General features: G+C 41.8%; 5 protein-coding genes across 6 annotated transcripts in view; 2 read left to right on the top strand and 3 right to left on the bottom strand.

The window, feature by feature from the left end:
* Window positions 1-631: 631 nt before the first annotated feature.
* cox20 (cytochrome c oxidase assembly factor COX20) lies at window positions 632-4536 on the bottom strand. Its single transcript, NM_001165068.1, is given in 4 exon segments — window positions 632-1114; window positions 1664-1727; window positions 3948-4062; window positions 4427-4536. Coding segments are annotated over 4 exon segments (357 nt in total). The 5' UTR covers window positions 4457-4536; the 3' UTR covers window positions 632-966.
* Window positions 4537-4578: 42 nt separating this feature from the next.
* lhb (luteinizing hormone subunit beta) lies at window positions 4579-6235 on the top strand. 2 transcript variants are annotated; one of them, XM_036955522.2, is made up of 4 exons: window positions 4579-4669; window positions 5131-5265; window positions 5393-5588; window positions 5792-6235. In XM_036955522.2, the coding sequence occupies exons 2-4, from the start codon at window positions 5201-5203 to the stop codon at window positions 6035-6037; spliced, it is 507 nt and encodes a 168-aa protein (XP_036811417.2). In that variant the 5' UTR covers window positions 4579-4669; window positions 5131-5200; the 3' UTR covers window positions 6038-6235.
* A 739-nt stretch (window positions 6236-6974) lies between these two features.
* si:ch211-132e22.4 (G protein-coupled receptor 4) lies at window positions 6975-8019 on the bottom strand. The gene has a single exon (XM_036956112.2). It carries the CDS (start codon window positions 7896-7898, stop codon window positions 7044-7046), a length of 855 nt encoding a protein of 284 aa, XP_036812007.1. The 5' UTR covers window positions 7899-8019; the 3' UTR covers window positions 6975-7043.
* Window positions 8020-9891: 1872 nt separating this feature from the next.
* LOC149974572 (proteinase-activated receptor 2-like) lies at window positions 9892-14123 on the top strand. The gene has a single exon (XM_090212916.1). It carries the CDS (start codon window positions 11633-11635, stop codon window positions 12494-12496), a length of 864 nt encoding a protein of 287 aa, XP_090069042.1. The 5' UTR covers window positions 9892-11632; the 3' UTR covers window positions 12497-14123.
* Window positions 13548-14600, bottom strand: part of desi2 (desumoylating isopeptidase 2) — a 44436-nt gene continuing 43383 nt past the window's right edge. Inside the window, exon 5 of the mRNA XM_021576341.3 lies at window positions 13548-14570. Within this exon, the coding sequence (XP_021432016.1) occupies window positions 14301-14570 (270 nt within the window). The 3' untranslated portion in view covers window positions 13548-14300. The remainder of the gene's footprint in view (window positions 14571-14600) is intronic.

Below are 14600 nucleotides of genomic sequence, written 5' to 3' on the forward strand. Positions count from 1 at the left end.
CTGGCTGGTTGCAGCAGACTGACATTTACCGACCGTTGGGACAAACTATCCACAAGTTGCTTAGTAAGCTGGATGTAGGCCCTCGACAATGCTGCACACTGAGAATAACAAGGCCATCTGAGAGGCCCATTTTGTGGCAGCACAGGGCCAATGCAGGGTAGAGGCAAATAATATGAATTTACATTGTTTTACTTTTGCTATGAGTTGGACCCTAGCTGGAGGGGCCAGTGAGCTATCGAGACACCCATACTGTCATCACAGATGCAGCACCTGTGTGTTGGGAGTTTGTGGAGAGGTCCGCTTCTCCACTGTGGCCTTAGCCCCTAGCCTCGGTGTGACAAAGATTTGCACACAGTTTGCAGTCAGGAAATGCATGCCTCTTAAGAGGCAACAGGAGTGAAAGAAGGACAGGAGACAGAGGACTAGTTCTCCGCTGTAGCTTTGTGTCAGACCTAAAGACCCAGAACGCACACATTCTCTTTCACTCCAGTACAAATGTGTGAGAGTAGGGCTGGATGATAGATAGTGAGGTGTGGAAGATTTACTACAGTGCTGTGGTATGATATGATGCAGAGTGCCATCTAGTGGCCATCTGGTGATCCAGTAATAGACTATTGCAGTACTCTTATTTAGTCCACACATACTCATTTTTATTTAACTAGGTAAGTCAGTTAAGACATTCTAGTTTACAATGATGGCCTACCACTGTACAGAAAGTCAATATTTATTCAGCGCACAACCAATCATCTCTTAAATAATTATGAATAGATCCACCATTGTGCACAAAAACAACTCTTGTTACAGAATATTTTACATAGAAATAACAAATCTGTCAGACAAACCATGCCTGACATGATCCAATAAGACAGATAAATAGAAGAACATTTAAAGGCTGTGGCCATTGTGAACTGCAGTCAAGGGTGTGTGAAAGAGTCAATGATTTGACGACGGGATCATGTAATAATCTCAAGGACATGAAGGGCAAGGCTCCTGCTCTTTTGGTTTACTGACGGTGTCCAAACTCGTGCCTTCATACATGACCTTGTTCTTGATGCCATCTTGGATCAACCTTTGCTGCATACGGAGCTTGGCATTGGTAATTCTACAGTAGAACCTGAGAGCGCCAGCAGAAATAGACCATCAGTGTAAAGGGCTGGTTAATACATAGGGACCTGCATAGGGGTTTAGGCTGTATAGGGGTATATGCTTCATAGGGGTGTAGGCTGTATTGGCTGCCTTGGGGTATAGGCTGCATAGGCTAAATTGGCTGCATAGGGGTTGTAGTACTACACAAATAGATGAGAACATCTCATGAATATGCTAAATAAATATTCTAAAATTAGACAATAATAAAGTGGTCACCCCGCCTGTGTTTTGGTAAAAAGCTGAGGGATGGGCCTGGAGAAAAGTAACCACTCTCAAATTCACAGACAGAGCAATGGATGAAAGGACAGCAAAAGTATAGTTTTAACCATGTTGAGGCTATATATTGTTTACAAACATTGGACTAAAACAATCTTATATTTCAAGAATCAGTGGGTCTATTTAATTAATTTGTAAGTCCAAAAATGGATGTAGCAAATAAGGACTCTCACTTTTAATGGACATCAACTAGCCAAAAAGTAGGCTAAGCTTATAAATCAACACTGACTTCAAAACCTACCATGATCCCAGTGTGGTAAGCATGAATCCTGCAAAACCTATGTCAAAGGACCGCTTCACTCGACCTGTGAATGACAAATTAAAGGCATGTGTAAGAAATGGAGAAATACTGTGAGAAGCAATAGAGGAAGAGCTGAAGGAGAGGATTTATTCTGCCCAAAATCTGTCCTTGTGAGATAAGCCCTTATTTGTTTGGAGGTCTATGAGAGTGTTGAATTACATGAGACTTATTTGTTTGGAGGTCTATGAGAGTGTTGAATTACATGAGACTTATTTGTTTGGAGGTCTATGAGAGTGTTGAATTACATGAGACTTATTTGATTGGAGGTCTATGAGAGTGTTGAATTACATGAGACTTATTTGATTGGAGGTCTATGAGAGTGTTGAATTACATGAGACTTATTTGATTGAAAATAAGTTTCATAATAACAGTCAAAAGTTTGGACAAACCTACTCATTCAAGGTTTTTTCTTTATTTGACTATTTTCTACATTGTAGAATAATAGTGAAGACATCAAAACTATGAAATAACACATATAGAATCACGTAATAACCAAAAAAAAACTATATTTTAGATTCTTCAAATAGCTTGATGACAGCTTTGCACACTCTTGGCATTTTACTCAACCAGCTTCACCTGGAATGCTTTTCCAACAGTCTTGAAGGAGTTTCCACATATGCTGAGCACTTGGTTGGCTGCTTTTCCTTCATCTGCGGTCCAACTCATCCCATCTCAATTAGGTTGAGGTCGGGTGATTGTGGAGGCCAGGTCATCTGATGCAGCACTTTATCACTCTCCTTCTTGGTCAAATAGCCCTTACACAGCCTGGAGGTGTGTTGGGTCATTGTCCTGTTGAAAAACAAATGATAGTGGGACTAAGCGCAAACCATGTGGGATGGTGTATTGCTGCAGAATGCTGTGGTAGCCATGCTGGTTAAGTGTGCCTTGAATTCTAAATACATTTCAGACACTATCACCAGCAAAGCACCCCCACACCATCACACCTACATGCTTCATCGTGGGATCTACAAACGCAGAGATCATCCGTTCACCTACTCAGCGTCTCACAAAGACATGGGGGGTTGGAACCAAAAATCTCATATTTGGACTCATCAGCCCAAAGGACTTTCCACCAGTCTAATGTCCATTTCCACCAGTCTAATTTCCACCAGTCTATTTCCACCAGTCTAATTTCCACCAGTCTAATGTCCATTGCTTGTGTTTCTTTGGCACAAGGAAGTCTTCTTCTTATTGGTGTCCTTTAGTAGTGATTTCTTTGCAGCAATTTGACCACGAAGACCTGATTCACACAGTCTCCTCTGAACAGTTGATGTTTAGATGCGTCTGCCACTTGAACTCTGTGAAGCATTTATTTGGACTGCAATCTGAGGTGCAGTTAACTCTAATGAACTTATCCTGTGCAGCAGAAGTAACTCTGGGTCTTCCATTCCTGTGGTGGTCCTCATGAGAGCCAGTTTCATCATAGAGCTTGATGGTTTTTGCGACTGCACTTGAAGAGTGCAGTTCTTGACTGACATTCATGTCTTAAAGTAATGATGGACTGTAATTTCTCTTTGATTATTTGAGTTGTTCTTGCCATAATATGGACTTGGTGTTTTACCAAATAGGGCTATCTTCTGTATACCAACCCTACTTTGTCACAACACAACTGATTGGCTCAAACACATTAAAAAGGAAAGAAATTCCACCAACTAACTTCTGACAAGGCACACCTGTTAATTGAAATGCATTCCAGGTGACTACCTCCTGATGCTGGTTGAGAGAATGCCAAGAGTGTGCAAAGCTGTCATCAAGGCAAAGGGTGGCTACTTTGAAGACATGTTTAAATTGTTTAACACTTTTCTGGTTACTACATGATTCCATATTTGTTCTTTCAAAGTTGATGGCTTTACTATTATTCTAAAATGTAGAAAATAGTAAAAAAATAAAAATATATATATATATATTTTTTTAAAAGCCTTGAATGAGTAGGTGTGTCCAAACTTTTGACTGGTACTGTATGTGGATGCACGAGGCAACTTCCATTGTTAGAACAGTCACTCGGCTATCTTGTCAATATAATCTATGGAGAAACCTATGACAGAAGTAATATATTCTTACTATGCTCATATTAATGAACATTAGATTAGATTTCATCCAAACAAATCGCTCAAGACATAGTTACATGTATCTGGCACGAGATTAGGTTATGGGTTCTGAGATTACACGCAAACAAACAAATCATTGATGTATGCCAGTGAATCTGCAGGGAAATCAAACGTACTTGTGGCCAAAAAGTGCAAAAGGCCAGCAGCCAGGGATCCCCCAGATCCATGTAGAAGAGCCTCTCTGGCACAAGGTGTGTTTTGAACGTCCAGAATACCCAGCACCTTGAAACCCTAAATGGCATACCGTATATGAAACACATTATGGGAAATGAAACTACACAGAGAATAAACGGAGAATTACTGAGATATAAACCGTGATTACTTGTATCTTGTATCAAGCATCACATACATTCATACTGTTAGCTAGCAGACACGAAAGAGGGGTAGCTAACGTTAGTTAAACATTTAATGAAGAAACACATACTCAGCTATAGCACACTACCGTTAGCTAGCTACCTACTGAAGCAAACTAGGCAACTACTGTAGCGACATCACCACCAATAATATTCTTGACCTTCAACAAATGAGTTGCTGCTAGCCAAGTTAGCATTGTCACAGACAGTGTTTTCTGAATGACATTGTCTAGGACACTCACCTTTTTGTCACTCTCCTCTTCACCGGCCATTATGGCATTAGATTGACCCTGTTATGAGGAATTTACCTTCAGCATCGCCTGTATTTACTTTCGTAATCACACTGTACACTGAGCATGCGCACTAGCAGGTTCGTTAGAAATTAACCCACGAGTTCATAAAAGGAAACAGTGGTCAAAAGCTTTTGTGTTCCGGGAAGTCTTTCTCCAAGTATTGCTGACACATATTATTTATTGAAAAATAAGGTATGCTTTCAAAAATGTATTTGATATATTTACTTTTTTATATGTCATAATCCTTTCAAACTGATACAGCATGATTTACCAAAACCTTGAGCAGTATCCAACAGTGGGCTATTCACAGAATAACTCAAATGACTACCTGTTGTCCCAATGAACAAGTGTGTGATTAATAGGGTTAATCCTGTCAATGAAATTCTATCTCAACAAAATGTACTTGCTTGGACCTTGATAACATGTGCAGCATTAACATTAAAACATGTCCTTCCTGTGTACAGCAGGGATCTAAATCTATGACAATTATGTCAATCTGACCCTATAAAGCCATCAACTCTTGAGGGATTAGGGTGTCGAATTAATTAATATTTTGATGCAATGTCATCATCCACATGTGCAAAGTAGAGGTCAGGAGGAAGTCATTGTGTCAAAGTAATCCATTCTGTTACCAACATGGGATTCTATTCAAGGTTGTTGTGAAGGGGGAGAAATCATGAGCAGAGCATCCAACCCTGAATACTAGCCTCCTCCACTGTATAAATGCCCAAACACACTGCCCATCAAGACAACTTTCTGCTGCCTGCTGAACCCTTCGAGTCCTTCAGGTAAACCTATCTAAATTGATCAGACTTCTCTTACTGTTATATATAGTTATTACAACAATTTGCAAATAATAAGCAATTTACACTGTACCATTTCTAATGCCAGAGAAAATCATTTGTTTTCACTTAGGCTCTCTTTCAGGATGTTAGGTCTTCATGTAGGCACCTTGATCTCCCTGCTTCTGTGCATTCTCCTGGAACCCGTTGAGGGGTCTCTCATGCAGCCCTGTCAGCCCATCAACCAGACTGTGTCTCTGGAGAAGGAAGGCTGCCCAACGTGCTTAGTCATTCAAACCCCTATCTGCAGTGGCCACTGCGTCACCAAGGTACAATGTATACAGTGGTTTAGTATCATCTGAATGTACTATACAGTGGTTAGTGTTATCTTATTTAGAAGGCCATAACTTCCTTAAATTGTCAATGTGTTCTTCATAATTGCGTATCAAATACTAGAAACACCCCTAATGCGTGAAAACAAAAGAAAACATTGATCTACATTTACCTTTCCTCCCGTGTATTTATTTACCAGGAGCCGGTTTTCAAGAGCCCATTTTCCACCGTGTACCAGCATGTGTGCACCTACCGGGACGTCCGCTATGAAACGATCCGCCTACCTGACTGTCCCCCTTGGGTGGACCCTCATGTCACCTACCCTGTGGCTCTGAGCTGTGACTGCAGCCTCTGTAACATGGACACTTCTGACTGTACCATCGAGAGCCTGCAGCCAGACTTCTGCATTACGCAAAGAGTACTAACGGATGGTGACATGTGGTGACGTGTCAGCCAACATGCCTGCCTATGTAATGAATGACATGTTATAATACACCCGCCCATGTAATGACATGTAGGCCCAATGTATGGTGAACTCAAACTGAACTCAAATTTCATAGGTACTACAGACATGGGCTTGTAGGTTGTATGTGAATGTACTTGTACTCATATTGGGATCTGAATAAACTGGCTCCAACTCTGACCACTTTCAGGTGTCCTCTTTTAAGAGGGACTCCGGGAGAGAATGGGAACAATAGAGGAGAAAGAGTGATCTCAAATATCCACATTATCAATTTATTGAAGGAAAGGAGTCCATATTTTTCTGAAAAGATGCTATACAAGCCCAACAAAGATAGTGCAATGAAGAATAGGGCTGTGTACAATACAGTATGTTATGCATTGTATATTAAAAAGCAAGGCATGTACTCTTCACATTTTAACAACAATAAAAGTAAAGTAGGTTTTTTAAACATTTTAACCACATTTTTCCTCCCCAATTTCGTGATATCCAATTGCGATCTTGTCTCATTGCCTCTCCCGAGCCCGTTGGGGAGTTGCAGCAAAGGTCGAGTCATGCATCCTCCGAAACCGCACTCCACAAACCACACTCCTTAACACCCGCCCGTTTAACCCGGAAGCCAGCTGCACCAATGTGTCGGAGGAAACACCATCCACTGGCAACTGACGTCAGCGTTCCGTCCCCCCTGGCCAAACCGTCTCCTAACCCGGACAATGCTGGGACAATTGTGTGCCGCCCCTTGCGACTCCCGGTCACGGCCGGTTATGGCACAGCCTGGAATCAAACCCGGGTCTGTAGTATGCCTAAGACCACTGCGCCACTCGGGAGGCCCGCATGGTATAATTTTAACAAAGAAAAGAACAAGGCCACACACTGTTAAAGCTCCCAATTCACCGCTTTTGACAACGTTTCGATCCGATAATTTTAACAAAGTTGATAGGAGTGATACATAGTGAATCATACAAATACAGTCCATTATCCTGGATCTGTCCTACCTGGAGCCTTCTACTCCACTATCAGTCATGGTCATAGTGTTTGTGACCTGTCTCTGCTCCTCGTCACCCATGAGCTTGTCGAAGCAGGGGAAGGCCAGAGTGTCCTTAGCTCCCTTTCTCATGAACACATAGAGTAGAGGATCCACAAGGGGGCTGAATCTCTCAAAGATTGTCCCAATCTCCACATTGTGTTGGCATGTTACCCCTGATATCAGATATTGTATGATGAGGGGTAGGAACAGGACTGTGTAATTGCCCAGCACAAGGGCCAGGGAACCAATAATCCGTCTCTGTTCGACAGCTGGCACAGAGATTGAGACGGACAGAGCTTTCAACGTGCCCACTAGGAAGAATACAAGCAGTGGAAAGGGTATGAGGAGGTTAACTGCAAACAAAATAAGTGAAATTTCAATAGTCGGTGTGAGGTAAAACATGGAGATTTGGATGAAAGGAAAAAGCCAGATAATGGAGGACATTATGAGCGAGTATTTGATGTTACGGCGAAAACGGTACCAGAGAGGAAATGCAATCACAAGATATCTCTCGAGAGCAACACATACCATGAAACCAATGCTTGCACTAATACCAAAGAATTCAATCAACATGACTATAAATTGCCAGGTACCAGACAGTATGAATGGCCTCATTGAAATCTGAATGAGATCTGCAATAAGAAGGTTGATTACATAGACTGGAGCGATGTGATCAGCTCTGATCAGGAAATACATGGCATAAATTGACAGACAGATCAGAGGAAAACCAATGGAGAATGTTGTCCACTGTACAACGGTTTCAATGAGGCTCCTATTTGATGTGATGTTGTCCGAAATATTGCAGAGGCTTGCTTCCATCCTTGATGCTGCTTGTTGTTGCAGGAACTAGTGAATGGCAGGGTTCTTCAGATTCCAAGTTCAAGGTCCTTAATATTTTCCTGCTGTGCCTACACTAAGAAAAAAAGTGAAATAGCTGGTGTTTTACTCTATAACATCTAAGATCCCGGTCATGATTCTTTAAAATAGGTCTAGTTTTGAGCTGCATTATGCATCTTTACTCTAAATCTAAAAGCATTTCCCTTCTAAAGAAACAGGAAGTATGCTCAATAGTTCTACGTTCTGTGTATTTTTTGTAAAACTGAACATGTAACACAAATAGACCTGTCAAAGTGCAATGTCTATAGACATTAACATTCTTACATTGTGTAAATGTTAGGATACCTTAAACGTCTCTTTTTTATGCAATTAACTAATCAATTGAGTCATTACTACATTTCTTATGAATATCATATAATAGAAAAAAATAAGAATAACTAAGTCATCACTGCGTATTTCAGTGTTTAACATGTGTAGCACAAGAAAAGTTCAAATAAACCTTTAGCAACCATGTGGAATCTACAGTTAGAAAGTTAGAAACATGTAAAAACATTTTTTTTTAAATGACTAGACTATTTTTTTTGCAGCACAGATACTCACAGATACTCACGGTGCACACCCAGTGACCATACAGCATGTACGCCTGAGCCTTAAATACTGTGAGACGGGAAGTCCACCACTCCAGGATGTCAAAAGTCATTGCACAATTTGTGTTACTATAGCATTTGTCAGTCTTCGATTTCTGATTGGCCAGGGAGATCATGACATTACTAACAGTGGTTAAAAGATCCCGGACCTAATCCATTCCACACTAAGTTTCTACTTCAATGTATTTCAGAATGACAACAGGAATATTACATCTGATGTGTAACATAGTACACTTCATGCACACATCTTATAATATGCATACACCATTTTGGGTGAAGAAGCTGTTAGTTTGATATTCACAGACTTGATGTGCTGTGGTACAGGCAGCTACTGGAGAATAAAACAAACTTACTAGTGATATTCCACCATACTTCTATAGGTCAGTCACAATGTCTAGGTCCATCAGACTTAAAACCAATATGTTGAGACAATGATGAAACGTGATAATAATCCTCCACCACACACAAAAGCAACAAACAAAATATTGTGCAAATACTTGTCACTAATGTTGAAATTGTGGGGTCACATACAGTACCTGTCAAAAGTTTGGACACACCTACTCATTCAAGGGTTTTTCTTCATTTTTACTATTTTCTACATTGTAGAATAATATGGATGACATCAAAACTATGAAAGAACACATATAGAATCATGTAGTAACCAACAACAGAAATAAATATTTTATATTTGAGATTCTTCAAAGTAGCCACCCTTTGCCTTGATGACAGCTTTGCACACTCTTGGCATTCTCTCAACCAGCTTCATAAGGTTGTCACCTGGAATGCATTTCAATTCAAGTGTGCCTTGTTAAAAGTTAATTTGTGGAATTTCTATCACAAGGTAGGGGTGTTATACAGAAGATAGCCCAATTTGGTTAAATACCAAGCTGTCCAGAACAGCTCAAATAAGCAAAGAAAAACGACAGTCACCATTTCTTTAAGACGTGAAGGTCTGTCAATCCGGAAAATTTCAAGAACTTTTAAAGCTATGATGAAACTGGCTCTCATGAGGACCGCCACAGGAAAGGAAGACCCAGAGTTACCTGTGCTGCAGAGGGTAAGTTCATTAGTTACCAGCCCAAATAAATGCTTCAGTGTCAGGCCTTCATGGTCGAATTTCTGCAAAGAAACCACCAATGAATGACACCAATAATAAGAAGAGTCCTGCTTGGGCCAAGAAACACGAGCGGAAATCTGTCCTTTGGTCTGATGAGTCCAAATATGAGATTTTTGGTTCCAACCCCTGCATGTCTTTGTGAGAAGCTGAGTAGGTGAACGGATGATCTCTGCGTGTGTAGATCCCACGATGAAGCATGTAGGTGTGGGGGTGCTTTGCTGGTGACAGTGTCTGAAATTAATTTAGAATTCAAGGCACACTTAACCAGCATGGCTACCACAGCATTCTGCAGCAATACACCATCCCACCTGGTTTGCGCTTAGTCCCACTATAATTTGTTTTTCAACAGGATAATGATTTTTGGTTCCAAAAGCCGTGTCTTTGTGAGACGCAGTAGGTGAACGGATGATCTCTGCATGTGTGGTTCCCACCGTGAATCATGGAGGTGGTGTGATGGTGCTTTGCTGGTGACACTGTCTGATTTCAATTCATGGCTACCATATTCTACAGAGATACACCATACCATCTGGTTTGTGCTTAGTGGGACAATCATTTGTTTTTCAACAGGACAATGACCCAACACACCTCCAGGATGTGTAAAGGCTATTTGACCAAAGAGAGTGATGGAGTGCTGCATCAGATGACCTGGCCTTCACAATCACCCGACCTCAACCTAGTTTGGGATGACTTGGACCGCAGAGTGAAGGATAAACAGCCAACAAGAGCTCAGAATATGTGGGAACTCCTTCAAGACTGTTGGAAAAGCATTCCAGGTGAAGCTGGTTGAGAGAATGCCAAGTGTGCAAAGCTGTCAAGGCAAAGGGTGGCTACTTTGAAGAATCTACAATCTAAAATATATTTTGATGTTTTGGTTACTACATGATTCCATGTGTGTTATTTCATAGTTCTGATGTCATCACTATTATTCTACAATGTAGAAAAAAAAGAAAGAAAACCCCTTGAATGAGTAGGTCTCCAAACTTCTGACTGGTACTGTAGTTCTTTGACAGGGAAGTTCATGAGTTCAACCACTCTTGAGTGTTGTTGGTTAGGATGACTGAGCTTCTTTAAGATTCATTGATATGTTCCAGAAATGTGTTTAAATGACATCAGTGTCTGTTAGGAGGAACTATGCCCTGGCTTATAGACTGAGGAAAGTACAAAATGCAAATTGACTATTTTCAATACCATCAGCATAGCTCAACTGGAACTTAGGGAAATGTGAGTCTGTATAGCTTCTGTGAAACCGCTTATCTAGCAGTTCTAGGAAGATAAGTGACCATGCTATTCAGCACCAATAAAACATTTATATAAAAAAGCCAAAAGCAAATCAATCCAATTCATAGCACGGACCTGGTACCAGACGCATCATTTACTGTGGGGATCATCCAGGTACAGTAATTGACGTTCACCCATCAACAGCAAGGTAAAACACACCGAGGAGGAACTCACAACGCTCTTTCCATGCGGTTCTCTCCAAAGCTACTTCAGGTAAGGCCATGGATTATCTCTGTCTATTTTTGGCAAGGGAAGGCAGTGCCAAATTATCTAAATGCTATGGGGATGAATGGAATTCAGGAAACATTTTAAATATAAAATTTCCATGAACACGGGACGGAAGTATGTGAGTAGCCTTTAAGCAATAGTAGCTAGTTAGAGCATGGTCTTATTAACGAGGCCAGTAGAGTGACATAGAAGTGATTTTGGGAGAATGCCTATGTGCCGTTTGTAGCCTAGAATGTACTATAGGCTGTCACTGACACCCTAAACAAATGTGATATTTAAAATGTTGTACACATACTCCTTCTAAAAGGTATTTAATACATTCTTCCTGTTGCTGTCATTCTAGTGTGTGAAAGATGAGAGGACACTGTCACAAAATGACTATACCGGTAAATGCAACTAAACACCACAAAAATATATCATAAACCAGCTCAAATGACCAGAACGCCATGGATAAAGATATGAATATAGGGTCTGTTAACAACAACACAAACAACACTGACACTACTTTTGACCGTGTTGCTGAGGTCATTGGCTGGATAACCTTTGCCGTTGGGCTACCTGCCATTGGATTGGCCCTTTACACAATGAAGAACCTGGTCAAGGGTCCCAACCCTGTTCCTGTCCATGTCATCAGCCTTCTTGTTTCAGACATTTTCAGTTTCATTGGAAGACCACAGGCTGCTACTGGGAGTATCCTATCGGCTGACACTGCTACCCTGATCTTTTATTTTGGCATCATATCCAACATTACTTTTATGGTTTGCATTGCACAAGAGCGACACCTGCTGGTGACGTACCCCCAGTGCTACAGCAGCTGCAGCAAGCTTAAACAGTCCTTCATCATCTCCCTGGCTATGTGGGGAGCACCCTCCGCTGTTCTGGCCCTCGCAGTGTTTAAATACTTGTTCTGGTTTGCAGTGGCCCTTCTCACTCCCTTCCCTTTTCTGTTGTTTTTCTTCCTCGACTCATGGAGAGCGTTGCTATGTTTCAGGTCAACTTCTACAGCGGAGAAGAAAAGGTCTGTGGGTGTATTGGCGGCAATCCTAACCAATTATACTGTGCTGTTTCTTCCCTTCATTCTGAACATTCTGCTCGAGTCGTTGAAGGAGGAAGTATGCTACTTAGGGCTGATTGCCAATCTGTTGCTGTATCTGAATCCTCTAGTGGACCCGTTCCTCTACATCTTCATGACTAAGGGCCCCAGAGAGGTAGTGGAGTCCTTACTTTGCTGTAAAAAGCTGAGCCGGCAGCCAGAGGAGACACAGACTGTGGTTACTCTGTCAGAGACGGTCACTGAGACACGCCTTTAGCACGGACTATAAATCAATTCAAATTCAGAATTCCTCAATTCTGTCAATAATCGTCCTCTCCTGTTACAATGGTGCTGAGGAATAATTTTAAAATGGTTGTTTGACTTTGATAGGTCAATTTCAATAAATTCATCCTCATCATTCAATAAACTGATGCTACAGAGAGCACTGTTCATGGACATATTTTTCATTTAAACTCCACAGAGCAATGTGTTCACTACGCCACTAGGGGTCATCACACCTCAGAGGTGTAACAGAAACAGGACTTCCAGAGGAAAAGGCCATCACGACAGCTATATCTGCAGTGACACTCACGTCACCACCACAGAGTAGATCTCGGGGACTTGGTCCTTTGGTGCCTTGGCTGGTGAAAACATGTCAACACAGAGATCTGAATGAGAACAGTTGACACTGCCAGCAACCGCTCAAGGACCTGGTGGTCTGACAATCTAAGTTCTCATTCCAAATGGAAATTCTGGCTAACAGGATTGCTTATCTAGCGACAAAAAGGCACAGTGAGTAAATGTTAAGTAGTTAGCTCTATGGCTTTTGAGTTATGAAGGCCAGCTCACTTTTCCAGAACTTCTACATCTGACAAAGTTCCATGAAAATTCCCATTGAGGTAGCACATCCTGAGCAGGTAGGTCAGTTTCACAGAACATTTATCATCTTGAGAGAAAATACAGTAAGCTTGAATCTAGTTTTTTTTTGGAGTCATGATTCTCTTTGCTAACATTAATCAGTCTGGAGCCTTCATATACTGTGGGAAAATATCCTGTTTGGGCAACAACTGCTACTTCAACAGGAAAACTCATGTTAATACAAGTTGAGTGTTGTTCAATAGCCATAGGTACGTGCCAAGTACAATCCCAAACAATGGAGGCCAATCAGATTTCCGTCACAGAGATGTTATTGCAGTCAAGTGCAACAGCAGCAGCCCACAAATAGGCTGACTCCCTCCTGGCTATTAGAAATGGAATTAAGCTATACTGACATCAGCACCACACTCAGTAGGAAGAACAGCTTTAGTTTATAACTCATTAAAACAATCTACGTCATATATTTTTCTTTAATAACTTTAAAATGGGATACAAATCTTTTCAGTTACACAGAAGACTCTAAAAACAGTGGAAAACATCTAAAGTAAGTTAGATATTCTAGGTTAAGAAGGAGTCCGCTGCTTTACAACGAGAGAAACAGGTCAACTATAGAGAAACAGTGCAGAGCTCAACGAGCAGGTACAGTAAAAATCTTCAGGCACAGCTGCCACGGGGGTAGACATCAGCTGTGTGTGTTGTAAGAAAAGTGTGGAGGAGTTTGGCCCAGGTGGTAGCTTCTCGGTAATCGTAAAACACACTCAAAACATACACACACAAACAGGTTGTAAACAAAAGAGGATTAAAAATGCTATATAGAGTGATGACGAAAGTGTCAGAAAAGCAAAAGAAGCTAAACATATAAAATATTTTTCAGAGTCCTGAGTATATAAAATAAAGGCCAAGAAAATGAAGAAATGACAAAACATGATCTGAATGTTGTTTTTCTATGTGTAAAACAACAGTACTCTGAGCCTGTAGCCATTACCTCAAGTCTGCCAGTTAAATCAGTGTAGGCGGGGCTTCAATGCAGCTGGTGGATGGCAAGTCTCATCAGGAGCACAGTAGGCAGGGGTGGTGGGTAGGGGTGGGTTGGGTTTGGGGTAGTGTCTATTGGCAGAGTGGTGTACAGTACAGTAAGCCTGTCCATGTGGGGGGGCCCTGCCGGAGCCTGTCACTGAAGGCGATGGTGAACCCTGAGACTAGTCCTATCGGCGTGGCTGATGTCGGGGAACTCTGGGCAGCCTGGAGGGAGAAGGAGAGGAGAGGGAGGGGGAAGGCATGGAGCTCATGGAGGCCAGAGAGGCGGAGGCGTCCTCTGCTTCCTCCAGCTCCCCCTGGAGCTCCTGGCTGACACTGGACTGCAGGGCGGCCGGGGTCAGCCACTCCTTGGGAAGGCAGCTCTGCAGGAAGGGCACACAGGAGCTGAAGTAGGCCAGCCGGTTCACCCAGCGCGGAATCTCCCTGCCACACAGGATCTGATGGACAGACAGGAAGAGTGCAGAGTG

This window comes from Oncorhynchus mykiss, chromosome 20 (assembly GCF_057628025.1).
Source record: "Oncorhynchus mykiss isolate SJ-2025 chromosome 20, ASM5762802v1, whole genome shotgun sequence".
Classification (NCBI taxonomy): Eukaryota; Metazoa; Chordata; class Actinopteri; order Salmoniformes; family Salmonidae; genus Oncorhynchus; species Oncorhynchus mykiss.